Source organism: Sinocyclocheilus anshuiensis, unplaced genomic scaffold (genome assembly GCF_001515605.1).
Source record: "Sinocyclocheilus anshuiensis isolate Anshui unplaced genomic scaffold, SAMN03320099.WGS_v1.1 scaffold566, whole genome shotgun sequence".
NCBI classification, from domain to species: Eukaryota; Metazoa; Chordata; class Actinopteri; order Cypriniformes; family Cyprinidae; genus Sinocyclocheilus; species Sinocyclocheilus anshuiensis.
The window spans coordinates 1,983,148-2,001,399 of NW_015542410.1; the positions used below are offsets into that span (position 1 = coordinate 1,983,148).

Below are 18,252 nucleotides of genomic sequence, written 5' to 3' on the forward strand. Positions count from 1 at the left end.
TTTATGTTTTAGGGTACAAACTTGCGAATGTTTTAAACTAAAAACTAAAGAAATGTTTAATTTGATAATTTGTTGAACCATTCATTGATTTGTTTTCCTAAACAGTAACTAAAACAGCCAATGAACTCGCTTTGGGAACCAAGGTGGATAGGATTTGGCCAGGGGGCATCAAAACATGATTCAAAACTGTATCTCCCATGTGAGCACCGCAGCTCAATCCATCTGGAGCACATGCTAATCACTAGACCACGGTGCCAACTAGTGCTTCCTGTTGGCACCTGCGGCATCAAGTATTGGGTGTGCAGGTGGAGTGAACCCGTATGCTGACAGCACTGTAGCTTTGCCAACCACTGGCAGTGCTACGGCAGTGAAGATGTGCATGCGAGAGAGAAAAAAATAGAGAGAGAGAGACTGTGACAGTGTGTGTTGTGTCTTGGCATGTCAGCAAAGTGCCAAGAAAAAGGACATCATAATTATCACAGGTTAATCATAAGTCATTTTGACAAGCCCAAGATAGCTTTATTAATTAAATGCACTATATCTTCCAGAGAGACGACAGGGAGAGAACTGATGTGCTCTGGTACTTATCTTGTCAGTCCGTGCTGGGTTGCGTTGACTAGTGTGTGTGCCTGTATAAATGTGTGTGCGTTTGTGTGTCTGGGCGAGAGAAAGAGAGATAGATAGAGTGAGAGGAGAGCTGCATAGTGCTTTAAATGAGCAATCAGGTACCGAGCCTTGCTCAGCAACAGCTGCCACCCACACAAACACACTTATGCATTTCTCACTCAGGAAAACCTCTCGTTCGGGTCACATGGGGCGCAAAAAAATTCAGATAGTGCTTAATTAAAATGCATGCCGAGATCTCTACAATCACACACCTTACCACATTTCCAGGCGGTCTAACACACACGCATGTACACACACGCTTTCGCTCATACTGTTGAACAACAGCGATCAGCTGACAAACATAGCCTCATTACGCCCATCTCCTGCTCTCTTTGGCTCTTATTCTCTCATTCTCTCACACACACTCTCATATACACACACCAGCACACATTCACACACAGGGCTCTTCACCTCATCCACCTAGGCAGAGGGAAACAGGCCCTCCCTACTACCATTCTGGTCTCCGTGGCAACAACCAATCAAGTCATGTCTCTGAACAGGCCTGCCAGTAGAATAAGAGGAGACGAGAAACAGCCTGAGATGGTTGGGAAAGAGATTTAAAAAGAGAGAAATTATTTCAAAGCAACAAGGCAAAGCTTGAAGTCAAAGGGCAAAGGTTCATTTGTAGAACGTGGTTGGCCAGTTTATATCTTAAATGCAGTCTGATGTACTGCTGATATGTATATAATGTAGTTAATACAGCTTATTTAATTAAATGTTACTATTTCTAATTATTATTTTTCATTTTATTTTTATTTTTTAATTATTATTACTTTCAATATTTTTATATAATAATCATGTCACTTACCACCAATAATTATATTAAATTATTCAATTAACATGTACTCAAAATTATTTATTATTTATTCAAATCTTTAATTAGAATTTTTATTCATATTTTTTTTATTTTGTTAATTATTAAATTGTATATTAAAGGGGTCATGAACTGAGAAACCAAAATTCCCTTGATCTTTTGACATATAAGAGGTCACTTGTGCTATAAAACAGTGGTTCTCAACTCAGGACCCACTGCGCTGCACATTTTGTATCTGTGTTTCTTATCTGACACACTCAGTTCAGTTCATCATTCTCTCTCCTAACGAGCTGATGATCTGAATCAGGTGTGTTAAATAAGGTAGACATACAAAATGTGCAGAGTAGTGGGTCCCGAGGACTGGAGTTGAGATCTCTTTTAAAAACATCCAGAACTCAAAACTTTCTTGTTAACTTCTCTTTTTCTGCAAACGTGAGGAAAAGCGTACAGTGTACGTGATGCAAATTTTGTCATCAGAATAGTGCACGCAGGTCACACATGTGCATTGAATTTATTTTGCAGTAATCAGTTGTTCCACAAGGTGGCAACACTGTCCTGGGCCGTTGTTTCACAGTAGAAAATGAAACTTAAGAGACGGAACACAACAACAAAATAGCAGAGACTGCAACAACAACAGACGGCTGCATTGACAAGCGCTTGTGAGCGTGAGGGTATGGGATAGCCCAGCTTTGGTTTAAAAGAGTTAAAAAATATTTGTTATCAGTCAGAAATGATGGGGGAAAATAGAGCAGACACTGGAAATGGATGAAGCTTTCTTCATCCCTTTGACCTCAAGCTTTGCCTTGTTGCTTCGAAGCATGAATCGAAGGTGTTGCTATTCGATTGCTAAGGTGATCTAAGTGGTTTTAGTAGATTGCTGTGTGGTTGCTCATTGGCCCAAATTAAAAGTATTTGGGCCTAATATGATATTCTGATATATGACAGTATATCAGAAACTACAGCTTCTGTTAATCTGTGCTTACATCTTCAAAATGTCAAGATTTCAGCTCATTACTCTGCCTAGCCGATATATTGTTCTATCAATAATTTGCACAGTCACAGTTCACAGAGTCTTAAAGTTGTGACTCTTTCTCACTCATGACCCGTGCATGGCTACCTTAGAGTTGAGAAATTCATCTCAGGTGTGCCTTTTTCTCTAGGTTATTTGAAGGTGAGAGGCTGCAGTATTGAGCTGAAGGTGCTTATACTTTCTGTTGCCGGTGCTCTAGAGACGCTGACTGAATAAATGGAGAGGAAGCAGGTCTTTCTGGTTTATTTTCTCCTGGTTGCCATGCAATTGTTTTGAGCAGCAAGCAAGAAGTCTTGTTGTTTGGCCAGAGCTGTCTTTAGATGAGTGAAGACAGACACTGTGGCATCAGTGGTCGGACTCTTGAGAGGCCTTTATTAAATAACAAAAAAAAACAAATAAAAAGAGAGATGAAAAGGAGACGTGTCAAGGTAGAATTTGTGAAGTCTATGGGGCATGAAACAATATAAAAGTGTGATATTCTCATCGGATATGGGAAATGCAAAAGGTCACGTTGAGCGGCGCAAGGCCAGGAGGTCATCGGGACCTCAAGGACAACTGGTGCGTGCAAGAAAAAGACCTTTCTCCCAAGAGCGAGATGCAATGCAAGATTTATGACTGCGGTGACGAGGCATAATAAACATCACACATGCTCCATCACGTGCTGCCAGTATTGCGGCATTGTCGTGCCCCTCCTCACCCGCTCCTGCTGAGATCCTGGACCTGGGCCAGCAATAGAATTTGGCGGCAAGCCATCATTTTAGGACAAGATGATATTGAGTAAATGTTTTAATATGGGTCAAAGATGAAAAGGGTTTTTCAAGCATCAAAACAATAAAAGTTTAATACAGATTTTTTTCGTACATTAGAATGCATCATTTCATTTTTAATGTTTCATTTGAACCTTTCTGAGCAAAAAATAATGACTATCATACATTTTTTAATTTTTTACAGAAAAAATGACATTAAAAGCTGTAACGAATCAATCCACTGAAGACGAGTTGAAGTGAGAACCCAAGTGCAGTTTATTTACAGATGATCCAAACAATAATCCGAGACTTGACTTGACATGAACAGACTTGACGAGGCATGAACAGACTTGACTAAAACAGACTAGACTCACCGACAGCGGGTTACAACATCAATACACGACCAAGACTATGGGAACATGATGGCTACTTATATAAGACAAAGAGGGTCACATGACAAGAACAAACCAATGGGAAACAAGACACATGACTAAGACAACCAATCAGAACATGACACAAAGAACAGAGGAACCAATGACATGAAGACAAGAGGGCAAGGGAAGCATGACACTAACAGCATGAAATAATTCCAAAATAAAAGACATGAGAACATGACACAAAAACAAAACCCAAACCCCACATTACATATCCCCCCCTCTAAGGGCGGCTCCAGACGCCCAAACAAAATCCAAAAAGTCCAGGAGGGTGGTGGAGTGGAGGCGGAACCGGGGGAGGGACAGAGGGCCAGGCCCGTGAAGAGGAACAGGTAGAGTGGGGAGCCATGGCGGAGCAGGCAGATCGGGCGGCCATGGCGGAGCAGGCAGAGCGGGGGGCCATGGCAGTGCAGAGACATGGACAGACCACTTGCCTGAGACAGAACAAGTAGAGAGTTCTTGAATGACCTCCTTGGCCGTGAGAGGACAGACACATGACACAAAAACAAAACCCAAACCCCACATTACAAAAGCCTTTATTTAAGGATCACAGTGCCGTCCCAAAACACTAAATCATTGTCATTTTAAATCTTTACTGATCTTTGCCACTATACTTCAAAACACTGAGTTTTACCCATTTGTCAGCAAGATGTTTTTAATATTTAAAATATAATAAAGTTTAGTATGATCACTTATTATTTTACATATTTTAATAAGTACAGGTCAGAGTATGTTGTTTTATTTTTACATACATATATCTGTTACACTGAATGATGATGCAACATTATTTCAGCTATATTTTGACATTTTATTTTCACAAAAGTGATTTGAAACATTAAAGTAGTCACTTTACATGATTGCATATTATTTACACAATAGCAATAATATATTCATAATTTATTGATTCTCCGTAATTCCTCTTCTTTTATCATTTAAATTTTCCTTTCTAAAATAGCCTACTCAGAAAGTCTTCCAGTTTCGTGGACATTCACACAGAGATCAGTCATTAGTCAGGTGTGTAGTGACTTAACTGTAATTTAAGTCGTTAATTCTATAAGGGAATTAATCATTAATTTATGTTAAGGACGTTATTTGGTTGTAAAAGGGTCCGTTGGGGTTTCAGGAAGCAGATGTGATGGGTGTCATGTGTTAGTCACGTCTAGATCCCGTGTTGCGGGCCTGAGGGCACTAGTTAATTTACTCATCCTTTTCCTGCTGGATATACTAGTTCTATTCATTGGTGGTCACAAGACATCGTGGTTTCTATATGTTGTGAACGAACCTTTTCAGTCCTTGATACAAAGAAAGCTTTGTTGTCTCTTGATTGGATCAATCTTTAATCACTCCTCTGAGTAGATGACGACACGACTGGCAGGAAGTCGACCCAGAATATTGGAGTCATGTGCTGGGATGATTAGCAAACCTCCTGATGGCTGATAGGGGGGAGATCTTTAGATCCTTCTGTAATATTTCTGTTTCATAATTCACGTGGTGAATCCACAGCTTATGGTGGCCTGTTTCACAAGACAGAGACCTTACAGGTGGCTACACAGCATTTGACAGCTGGATTTACAAAAATCATTTCAGGTTTAAGAAGTGTTTCAACACTGCATTAACTACTGATGAACACACTCATTTTTATTTGAATCCCTCAGTTTGTTATTTTACCATGTATTACTTTGGAAGGTGTTTGTCTTTCAAACACATTAAAATGCACAAATTCACCAACTTTTTTTGTCATCTGATGCTCTTTCACCTAATATATTTTTATTTGAAGTACCCTTGAGATTTTAAAATAAATATTTTAATAATGAACTATTACATTTGCAAGCTCATGGTGCTCTATGATATTGGTTATTGTCACATGACATGCAGATAAATAAAATATTTAATTTTTTCAGTGTGTAAATTTGTTTTAATTTAATATTCTTATGATTTAATTAATTATTAGCTTTTCATTAAACTCATAAACCCCCTGCAGTTCCAAACTCAGTTTGTAAAAAAAATGTAATTGTTTAAATGAATGTACAGTGAGAAATCTAGATTATGCTACTGAAACGAGGCCTTGTGTACAGGTTGCATACAGTGAAATATTTCAAATTATTCAGTACATGAGTCGATTTGAAAAGTCAGTTATTATGAAATCACATGCTTGAAGTGCACGCAGACAGCTGAGCTTTGCTTGAAGGTTACACTCAGATCCAATAAAAGGACTAAATCTGCTTTCTTCATGTCACTTGAGAGATTATCTGTTGTAATATTGAAAATTAGATGGTATCAAGCAGACACTATGACACAAACATGGTCGGTTGGTCACATTGTGAAACAACTTTGAAGACAACAATCTCTAGCTCTGTTTGTCCGAGCTTTCTTGCAATGACCGTGGGGTCCTAACAGCCCACTGTTAGCAAGCAGTTGCTAAGGAGACAGGAATTTGAGGCAGAGAACTAGGATGAGGTGTGAGATGGAAAGAGAGATGAAGTAACAGAGAGGGAGGCAGGGTGAAAATTAATAAGTAGACTTGTATAGATTGCAGGAAGGGTATTGGAAGGTCTCACATATGGTTTCTATATATAATGAATAGGACCTCTCACTCATTCCTGTCTCTTAAGAACCTGTACATATAAAATCACACATATAATCAGTTACACTTCCACACCACTGTAGGCCTATATACATTCGCAATCATCTGCCCATAATAAACATTTTCATGCTGTTTAGATTTGGCCTTCTGTGTGAAAATCTGTCCCCTTTAGGATCCATTTGAGCTGTTTAGACTTTTCACTGCAAGTCAAAATTATTACCTGTCAAGCCTGCACATTACTTACAGTGAGGGTTAGTATTTTAGAACCAGTTCTTCCTCAGAACAGTAGTGGAACCAGTGATTTTCATGACATTAATAGTTCTTGAATGCCTATGTTCTTTTGCCAATGTGAAAAGATGGTAAAATACTCTGACAGTGTTTACTGCGCTGCTACTGAATCTGCAGCGCCACGACAAAAGAAATGATGAGTTGTGAGCTTGCAGTTTGAATTTAATATGTTGAAAGAGAAAGACTACGTGCAATGAAATAATAAAAAGACCATAGGCATCTTCCTTTTGCATTCTCCTCGCCGTTGTATGAAACAGCAAACACATGTCGTGAACAGTGAAGTCCGATTCACATTCTTTTTGAGCAACTCATTAAAAAGAACTGGTTCATAAGAGTCGTTCTTTATAATTGATTTATTACGAGCCTTTCTTATGAATCGAATAGCAGTGATTTCCAGTGGTAGCTTATATTAATTCTTTCATTATTGCTGCATCCCCATATTTTGATACTCTTTTAATGCTCTAATGTATATAATATAAATTGTCTTTACCTGCTGTAGAGTCGTTCCGAAACTTCATGTGCAATAAAGATGTGGCTGAAAAAGGATAGAAGACTTTTCCAAATTGTTTCATAAAATTAATTAATGTAAACATCCACCTCACCCAGCGCTCTTTTTGCTTTCTGTCTCATAAAGTATCCTGTTTTCGATGTGAGAAACCGCTTGAAATTATTCAATGTGTGAGTGGACTTTTCAAATAAATCAAACTGAATCGTGAACAATTTCAGGCCTTTTTCTATAACAGTTTGACTGACTGAATCAAGAGTGATTCATATTATTCGCGAATCTGGCATCGTCCGATTCTAAACAGCTGACAGAAAATTGGTGAAATGTTGTCAGGTAAATGATACTCAGAATGAATATCTATTGATAGACATGGAAATATCAGTGTTTTTTCACTGGGGCTCACGTCTTTTATCTTGTAAATCGGTATTCAAGTTGTTCACGGGCGGGAACTGTTAACAGAACCGAACGTCATTCGGTTCCGGTTTTTAATAGTTATTAGACTTACGTCCGATCATATGACAACGTTTAGTTATATATTCGGAACGGAGTTTGTTGCAATATATGGTATTAAAATAAATCGATAAAACAAAAAAAAGATTTCTGTTTACCTCACCCAAAAATGTGCTAGTTAAAGGGATCACCTAAAATCTATCATCACTTACCCTCGTGTTGTTACAAATCTGACGTTTTCTCTTCTGTGGAACACAACAGAATATATTTTGAAGAATGTGATTGACTTAAAAAAAGAAAAAAAAGCATTTCTCAAATGTTCCACAAAATGATGAGAGAATGTTAATTTTTGTACAAACTACCTCTTTAATATTCTGTCTTTTTCAGTGATTGTGGACTCATACCATAAAGCAACTTACATACAACTCATACACCTCCTCATTAATGGAGAACCGCCTACATCTTTTCTCCATAAGATAATTCAAAACATCAACACAAGAGGCCTGAACTTCACTACCATCTACAGGTAAGCAGAAGCTTGTCAGGACCAGCCTGTTCTGGGATATCATTGTAATCAAACATAAAGGCTTTTGGCATGTTATGAAGTGTTGGAAACTTTTTCCTCGTCGAAGCAGAGACCAGGAGACTCTTGGGTATTTTCAGCAGAGTTCTTTATTGAGAACGCGCTGCGTGAAATATTAACACGTAATGTTAATCTTCCCTGTCTTAACAGAGGATAATCAATTCTTCCCTGCCGAAACAGAAGATAACCTTCATCTCTAAAATAAAAATAAAAAATTTTTTAGAGGATAACTTAGTTAACCAAACCCTACAGCTGTCTGTTCATGTACGGCCAGGCCTGGTTTATGGACCTTTAGCCCCAGGGCCTCAGACTGATACTCAGGGCCCTCCAAAGCCTCAGGCCCGAGGCTGGAGTCTGCCAAAATAAGATGAGCAGCAGGGCTGCTGGTGCATATAACAAGCTGACAAATATGGCCCCCGGCCTCTTGGCGAATACAGCGTAAGCTGACCACTACGGCTCCTTGGCAGACCAGCATGAGCTGGTCTCTGTTTACTATTTTAGTCATCTAATGTTAGCCTACCAAAATACTCATTTTTATCCGCATAACACTACAACCACCAAATCCAACAAAGCTTTTTCTTCAAACCATCTAGCTGCTCAATAGCACTGACTCATCGCCTCCCCCAACCTCCCACCTGAAAAGTCTACTAGGCACTGAAAGGCATGCATATGTGTATGAAATTACAGTACCGACCTCAGTGTAATAATTCTCCCTTCAACACTAATGCACTATACTGAGCACTACATTTCATATTAATGTCCCATTTATTGTTGCCCACTCCTGGTAATGTTCTTTTTATTTTTCTATTTCCATTTACTGTTTAATGTTGCCTGTCTTATGCTAAATGTTCGCACTGGAGAAAGTACATTTTGTTTAGTCTCCAATGCAGCAGAAGAGAGCCGCAATAATAAACCTTGACTCGAGTTGGTGATCCAATTCAAAGTCTAGACCGTTTTCAATACACCTATTAAACTGATTTGTACAGACATCATTTTTCATAGATATCCCTAACTTAATCAAAATTAGGTGCAACTAGAGTCACAGTGAGACGTTTCAGTAAGCGAAAACATTTCACTTTGCAATTTCAAGCTTTTCACCTGCAGTCTGTTGAAGGCCACTTGGGAGAATGGATGCTATATTTGAATGCTTCTCAGAGATGAAGACCGAGAAAGGTCATACTTTATGTGACCTTTTGGAGCGTTTTGAATTGGAACAGTTTCAAACTTTCACCTACAGTTTAAGATACATCTATGAGAAGACTTAGGAGCATAATAGCCGTGTATTGGCGCAAGCATTCGATGCGCAAGGCCAAACAGATGGCATGCAAACAGACTAAAAGAGCCTTTTGCATGCCTGAAACTGGTTTGGATAGTTGGCTGATGGGGTGTGTGACGCAGCTGCTGTTAAACTTTATTCAATTAGCTTAGAGACTGACAATAGCAGCGAGTAAACAAAACGCACAAGCAAGGGCTGAGCTGCTATTTCAATTCAATTCAATTCAGATTGTGAGTCAGAGTTTGCCATAATGTTCTGGTCTGCCAGTGGTTTATAACAAATCAGCTTCTGATCAGATTCCAAGGCATTAATTCAAAATGGCCTATTTACAAGTGACTTTGCTTTCAACCATCAATTCTGAAATAAATTGGTATTTACAGCACAAGGGATTCATTGTCAGTGAACGGGTAATTATTTATTGGTGTTTTATTGGGGGGGGGGAAGCCAGACCACATTTCCCAGCATCCCTATAGGCAGGAACAGTAGACATTACCAAGTGATTTGCACTCATGAGATTCATAGTTCATAACAGTCACAAACAGGGAGCTGTTCATAATCCACATGTGGAAAAGGGATAAAATTATGAATACAATACCCGCAATAACATTTAGCAGCGCGCCGTCACCGCAAAAGCGACGACGGGCTACCAATGCCCATGAAAGAGTATGTGCACACTGTTACATAGAAAAATAGCACTGTCAAAAGTTTTTAAGCTCTTTAAGGTTTCAACTGTCACTTGCTTTAAGCTTCTTTTAAACAAACTGTACGTCTTTGACATGGCATCAAAAAGTAGCAAGTCAACCCAGACAGCAACATAGTGTTGGCCCAAATCCGGCCCACATCTGGCCCATGTGAAATCCATGCGGGCCAGATGTGGGCCGGATCTGGGCCGAAACTGTCTGCTGTCTGGGGTGGTAGAAGAAGTTGTTCTGTCAAGAGAAAGGAACAGTCAGTCTACTATTTGTTTGTTTCAGGTTATATCAAATTCATACACACAAGGACAAGATTACGGCGCCCCCATTGCACTTGAGGCCTTGTCTCGGTGGATGGTTCCAACAGTGAACGGGCTCGACTGAGTAATTCAAGATGGTCTTGCAGTTACAAGGGAGGTAAGAGAGCAATACATTTCCTTCGAAAAAGTAAGTTGAAATGCTGAAAAGAAAGTGAGGATTATAATCATAACAACAGCAATGATAATGCAAGCAATCGTAATAATAGAGCAACAAGGTTCAAAAGGAAAAGACATTTAATTCCTATCTGAAAAGTAATAAAGTTATATATCCAGCATGGGTTTTTTTTTTCTTTTTTGTCCTTTTCTTTTTTTTAACAGAATCTTCTTCCAAAAAGAGTTGATAGTGCACTATTCATTTCCGTGGAATTATACAGCCACCATTAGCTGGCTTCAAAAAATTGGACAACAATCAAGCAAAAAAAGCCACAGTATCGCTGATCAGCGTGGCGTGTTTTTTTATAGTCATCCTAGACACCTGAGAAAACGGATAAGAAATCAGATCTGTCTTTTTTTTATCGGAAAGATACTACATTTATATATTCAAGTTATGCAAATTACATCTATAATCACATATTCAAGCATATACTCATGTACACACATATATCTAGTGAGAGAATAGTTTAATATTTAATATATAATATTGTACTTTGTATGGTAGAGTAGAATTAGGGTGCATGTTTTTTGGGGGGGATGTGGGGTTAATTTCGAGGAAATGTATAGATATACTCGTGTAGGTCTATGTATATATATATATATGTATACGATCCCTCATACAATGATCAATAATCATAAGAAATCATAAGAGCAAAGGTTATAGGCAAACAGGTTATAACTGTTGGGTTATGTGCGTCTGGGTCAAGAGACTGGGTGAGCACCATATAAAATGATGGTCGTAAACACGAAGAGTGTTTTTTTCTGTGGCGGAAAAATACGCAAGCATGCGCCAGCATGCAACCCACTCGCTGCCGACTCGACCTGGGTGAGAAATGCCAAACCAGCACCGATCACAACGTCAAAAACTCGAGGAACAGAGAAAGAGAGAGAAAGGATATTGCTGTGTTTAACAGTTCTGTGGTTCACGTCTTCAAAGAGTCTGTCTGTGCATATATATATATATATATATATATATACATACTGGCCATGAAAACCCACGTCCAGTTTGTGTTCAAAAGAGTGTGTGTGTGTGTGGACGTATTTGCTTTAACATTTAAATATATACACGGAAAAATCTTGTACACATTTGGCGACTCCTGAGACATAGTGACAGGATGTAATGCCATCTTTCTCTCTCTCTTTCTCTCTCTCTCACCTCAGGATAAAACAAACACACACACTGAATTTTAAGAAAAGGAATAAAAGATGCCAAAACAAGTGCTTGAACAAATCCATGATGAAAATTTGAAACTATACAGTTTTCATGTTCGCTATTTTTAGTTTCTCATCAGCTCCGTTTCTTTTCGTAACTCCTATTGACGTTCGTCCCTTTAGTCTTGTTCTTCCTGACCAGCCTGACTGCCCCTGATGTTGAAAATACAGTGGGTACGGAAAGTATTCAGACCCCCTTAAATTTTTCACTCTTTGTTATATTGCAGCCATTTGCTAAAATCATTTAAGTTAATTTTTTTTCCTCATTAATGTACACACAGCACCCCATATTGACAGAAAAACACAGAATTGTTGACATTTTTGCAGATTTATTCAAAAAGAAAAACTGAAATATCACATGGTCCTAAGTATTCAGACCCTTTGCTGTGACACTCATATATTTAACTCTGGTGCTGTCCATTTCTTCTGATCATCCTTGAGATGGTTCTACACCTTCATTTGAGTCCAGCTGTGTTTGATTATACTGATTGGACTTGATTAGGAAAGCCACACACCTGTCTATATAAGACCTTACAGCTCACAGTGCATGTCAGAGCAAATGAGAATCATGAGGTCAAAGGAACTGCCTGAAGAGCTCAGAGACAGAACTGTGGCAAGGCACAGATCTGGCCAAGGTTACAAAAAAAATTCTGCTGCACTTAAGGTTCCTAAGAGTGAATACTTTCCGTACCCACTGTATATCATTTAATGATAACGATCCTGACTTTTTCTTCATATAGCCCTCTTTCGGTCCAGCTCCCCGCACCCTCCCACCCATATATAAAATATACAAAAAAGATTATTTCCAAAATCTCATCGCCTGCCTCCTTCTGCAAGTATAAAAATATACAGTTTTCCTATGTCAAAATCTCGTTCGCGCTCTCGCCGCCATCCGCATTCCTCCTCCGCCTCTTCGTCTACTCTATTATAGCTGACCCTAACAGTTCAAAAATATACAATGTGTTTTTTGTCATAGAAAAAATTACATCTCTACTGCCTCCTGTATAGTTCTCTCTCTGAGAAAATCATCCCGTATAGAAAGAGGATGTTCACAAGGGCTACGTGACGTTATAAATGATCTGCCTTTATGATCCGTGAGTATTTATGAGAGATTGGATTGCACATACTCAGTCAAGGTTTGGGGTGTATCGTAGGAGAAGAGCCGATGCTTATGAAATGCGCTTGTGCTTACAGTACAGGTAGACCTTGTGCACATCCCTCGCGCTGGGGCTGTTGAACCACAATTTTAAAGTATTTGTTTCAACCAAGCACCACACCAGCTAATTCAACCGATCCCTGCACGTACGGAAAAAAATGTAAATCAGTGAACAGAGTATCGTAATGCTTATTTGAAGCAAACACTACGAGAAAATGCCATTCCAGGATGAGTTGAACAGCCCTTGAAACGCTATTTCAAAATCAGTAATTGTGTCTTTCTCTTCCTTCTGTTCTTCCTTTCTCTTCTTCATAAGTCTCCGTGGTGGCTATCGTATTTGCTGATGATGTTGCGACAGCGGCCCAGCTCTTTTCGCATATCGGCGACCTCCTGGCGAAGGGCGGCGTTCTCCCGTTCCAGGAACGCCGCTCGGACTGAAATCTGGTTCTCCTTCAATCGGCGGGCATCGCGAGAACGCTTTGCTGCTTCGTTGTTTTTGAAGCGTCGGCTCCAGTACTTGTCATCCTTTGGAGGTAAAAAATGGGGAAAAGGGTCAGATCATAATTACGGATACATGATATATGAGTACCATATGGTTTATTAGACAGTATTACATTTTTAAATCATAATCATATTTATTTTTAATTTATTTACACCAAATGTTATAAAATGTTAACATTGGCCATTTACCTGTTATTTACCATAATATTAATAATTACTGGCTTCATATAAATTTAAATATCAGCTAGAATGTTAATATCGGTGCGTCCTTTATTATAATATATCATTATCAGAATAATAACAGCTTATTTAAGCACAGAATTTTACAATGTTAATAACAATACGCTTGCCATTTTTTATAAGATAGACTTTTTATAAGAGATTTTTATAATATTTAATTTTAATTGATTATTCATAGACATCTTGCCAGCAGCATGATAAAGCAATCAAGTTTATCTGGAATTTGGAAAACAATCATCTATCTATCTAGCTATCTATCTATCTAGCTATTGTAATGTGTAATAATCAGAATAACAGCGGCTTATTCACACACAGAACCATAGAGTTACAATGTTAATAACAATACGGTTGATGTTTTTTATAAAAAAGGACTCTTAAGGCTTGTTCACACCGGGATGAATATCGTGTGCGATTATCGCCAACGTTTAACGCCTCGTGACTAAACAAAGGGCGCCAATGTGAGTGTGCACACCGACGCGCAAAACGCAAGGCGTAAAAGCGTACTTTTTTTAAAAACGCCTCGGGCTCGCTTTTTTGGTTTAACGCGCTGTGTTAAAAACTGGCCGACCAATGAGATTGGCGCTTTTATTCATGTGCCTGTAGCTGCTGAAGTTACAGTAAAACACGACTTGGTGGCGCTCAAGCACAAAACGGTCATGCCGAGTAAACATTGATGCCTAACGACAAAGAGGAAGTAAGTAGACCAAGATGAATGTAGAGCTGCTGGTCTCATTGGTGTCTGAACACAAAGGGCTTTATTACAAACGCGACAGTGACTACAAAAATCTAGATAAGAGGGAGTTGTTATGGAGAGGAATTGCAGATCAAATAGGATTCGATGTGTACCGGGGTATTTCTGTTTTTCATTAAGCGCCATCTAATGTCAGGGAGTGAATTTGCACGTTCACTCGGCTCATCGCCAGCGAAAATCGCTTGGGTATGAACACAAAAGACATGCCAAAAAACGTCGGCGATAAGCACGCGCGATAATCATCCTGCTGTGTACGAGGCTTTAGGATGCTGATTAAAACTGTATATTATCCTTTAGAAATTTTTGGAATATTTAATTTTCATTTATTTATTTAATTGATTATTCATAGATGCTTGCCAGCAGCATGATAAAAATAAAATTATCTGTAGTACCTTCTGTTCATCTGGCACCAGCATTTTGCGGGCCTTCTTGATCATGGGCTGGGGCTTCAGCTCATCCTCGGTGAAGCGATGCCTGCGCGGGTCGAACGCCTCCTGGCCTGGCACACTGGACAGGGCGAGGTCAGCGGGGTCGGGATCAAAGTTCACCATGACATCAGCCACATTGGTGGGCGGCACCACCGGCGGAGGTGGGCAGGAGGGGCTCGGAGAAGGGTCAGGTGGTACAGTTTGAGCCCCTGTTGAGAAAATAAAAGAAGCGTCAGGAAAAAATTGTCTCTCACATGTCGCAGACCACATGTTACCATGGCAGATGAAAACACCACGAGTCTGGGCTAAAAGCAAAGAGGATTATGAACAATACAAGTGTATGTTCCCTGACTAGATGCAGTGGCTTGTTTTGGCCACAAGGTTGCGCCAAAAGCCAACGTGGACACTTGCCAATTTCAGCAGCTGGCAGGCAAGGTTGACAAGCCAACCTGCAGTTTCAATTCATGTTATAAACATCCAGAGAAACACAATAAAACTGACTCTGAAAACGCTCACATTTTGTTCACGGCCGAGATCATTTAAATTCATTGGGCCTCGTTTTCCAGCACTTTACAGCACTTTGCTTACTTCTCATATATTCTTCCTCTTTTTAGTGTGAAATATGCTTTTAGAGCAGATTGGAAGGCGAGCACTTGACGTTAATTATGATACATTAGCTGTAATGGCAGTTTCTGCTTTAGTGGTTCTGAGCCGCTGCTTTAAATTGTTCCAGAGTAACTTCTTACACAGATATAATGTTTATTTTGGGATACACACATATTATTAAGAGCTAATTATATGCGAGTAGCATTTGCTGTCGTATGCACCTTTAAACATCGCCTGGCTGTAAATGTTGAAATAAGATAATTCTGTTTATTTCAGACTTTATAACAGAACAATCTGGCTTCAGACTTAAAACAGCTCTCGAAAGCAAATTGTCATGTAAACATAATCAAATTCTTTGTAATTTAATAATGAGCTTCCAAGGAGGCCTGCCAAAGATTTGTTTTTCATTCATTAAGACAACGCACAAAGGCCAACACAAAGTGATATAGGAAGATTGTTACGTAAAGCGCGCTCCCACCAAACCGACATATTGTCCAGTTCCTGTACTAATCCTCATCTATCTGAAATCTAGCAAGGGAAAAAAGTGTTTTTTCCAATGAGCATGTACAAGGCCAGCTGTCCTTTGGGCCTCTTCCTTTCTATGCGGGAGGAGACATAAACAAGAGGCACAGCTGTGTGCACAATTCACATAGTACAAGCTATACAAACACACACAATGACATACAGTGTTTATACTGCCATACAAAGGCAAGCCCATCTATCTATCTATCGTTCTATCATATATATATATCATTCCATTATTTTATACAAAAACAAACCAAATGCTATCTCTCTATCATTCTATCGTTCTTTTTATCGTTCTATGATTCTATATATCATTCTATCGTTTTATACAAAGACAAACCAAATACTATCTATCTATCTATCTGTTGTTTTATACAAAGGCAAACCAAATGCTATCTATCTAGTTTTATCATTCTATATATTGTTCTACCTATACATCTGTCTGTCCGTCTGTCTGTCTATCTATCTATTTGTCTATATATGCAAAGGCAAACCTAATTTTATCTCTGTCTCTCTCTGATACTATCTATCTATCTATCTATCCACACACATTAATGTACTTTAAATATACAATTATAACCACATTATTGGCACCACACATATCAATACACAGCACACACAACTTGATCTGTTTCAGATGTCCAAACACAATCAAACATTTGTTTTACCATGAAGAAAAGACAAATACCAGGCATATGCATACATATCTTTTAAAACGTATATATATCTTTTTAGCTTTCTCTTTCTATCCCTCTTGCCCCTCCTTCTCCTCCCCTGTCCATTCTTTCCCCTCAGTCTCTCTCTCCATTGCTCTCTGCATCAGCACGTGACAAGTCTACTGCACATGGCCCCAACGTGTGAGAGAGCGGGAGGGAGGGGGAGAGAGAGAGAGAGAGAGAGAGAGAGAGAGAGAGAGAGAGATAGAGAGATTTCAAAACATGCAATAGAAATGCACCCACATCTCCAGCGGTCATCTCTCTCCCTCTTTCTGTGCAGCATTTTGAAAATTCAAATGGATCTTCTTGTGAATACAGTGCAGAATACTGCACAATAATTTACATTAGTTTCAATTTAACAATGTCCAAAACTAAAGACATATTGGAAGTATTGCACTCTGTGCAATCACTAATGCCATTATGTTGTTAGGTAGGATTTATTTTGCTTGATAAAGCTAAATTTGGTGCTTCCCTAAATATTACATGAGGTCATTATCTGCTCTGATGATTATGCTGTAAAGAAACATTTCCACTCTACAAACACACACACACACACACACACACACAGCTGTGCCCTTAAAGCTTCAAAGCCTGCATTGCCCTGGGCTTCGGATGCCAACAGTTTTAGACATCCCATCATGCCTCACTGCAGTCTACACGAGTCACTGAGACTGTCCTGCTCATGTTTTCACCAATGCACACACAAAAATACACCAAAAAAGTGGTGGAAACAAAATAAAGTTGTCGTACAGACAAACACTAATCAATCTGCAATATGCAACTATTGCGATATTTAACTATCATTAAAAACACAGTATGCGGCAACTAAACCATTAGCAAGCCATTATGATTCCTCAGAAAATCGAATGAAAAACTTTCTTACCATGCAGACACTCCGGACCTCCCAGCAGTCCAGGGCCCTGTGGCACGGCCAGACCCAGTAAAGAGGATGATGAAGACGATGAGGAGAGGGAAGAGATGGAGGAGGCGGAGGAAGAGCAGGGCGGAGAGGAAGAAGGTGGGCACTGGGAACTCTGGCTGGGTACGGCCGATTGCGTGCTCTGGGAAGGGACCTGAGCGGCTGTACTGCAGGTGTTTCCTGACGGCATGCACCCCATCCCATTCTCTGTCAAGAACTCCTCCAGGTCCATGTACTGTAGCTGGAACAGGCCGCCGTCACACGGCAGCGAACGTTCCCATAACAATGGGCCGAGGAAGGCGGACTGGTTAGTGGAACGCAGGGTGCCGTTCCCACCGTTCATGCCCCCAACTCCACCCAATGAATCCTCATCAGAGTCCGGAGGTTTGTCTTTATCTGAGAGGGGCAAAAAGAACAATAATCCATCAAATATGTTCACTTTTTTATTTTATCATAAATACATTTGCATATATGCCATGGAAAGAAAATCTGCAAAATTCTGGATTTAATCACACATTAAATTTTTCATTTACCATCGCACAAAGCTCAACATTTGTGCAAATTACAATTTCAAGGGATGCATGATCAGTGTTGGGAAGGTTACTTTGGAAATGTAATAGGTTACAGATTACAAGTTACCCTACTTAAAATGTAATA

The 18,252-nt window shown here is 39.4% G+C and overlaps 1 protein-coding gene across 1 annotated transcript in view; it reads right to left on the bottom strand.

The window, feature by feature from the left end:
• Positions 1–13,022: 13,022 nt before the first annotated feature.
• Positions 13,023–18,252, bottom strand: part of LOC107693371 (thyrotroph embryonic factor-like) — an 8,777-nt gene continuing 3,547 nt past the window's right edge. The window contains exons 2-4 of the mRNA XM_016492725.1: positions 17,560–17,991; positions 14,794–15,038; positions 13,023–13,434 (exon numbers count right to left, since the gene is read on the bottom strand). Of these exons, the coding sequence (XP_016348211.1) occupies positions 13,219–13,434; positions 14,794–15,038; positions 17,560–17,991 (893 nt within the window). The 3' untranslated portion in view covers positions 13,023–13,218. The remainder of the gene's footprint in view (positions 13,435–14,793; positions 15,039–17,559; positions 17,992–18,252) is intronic.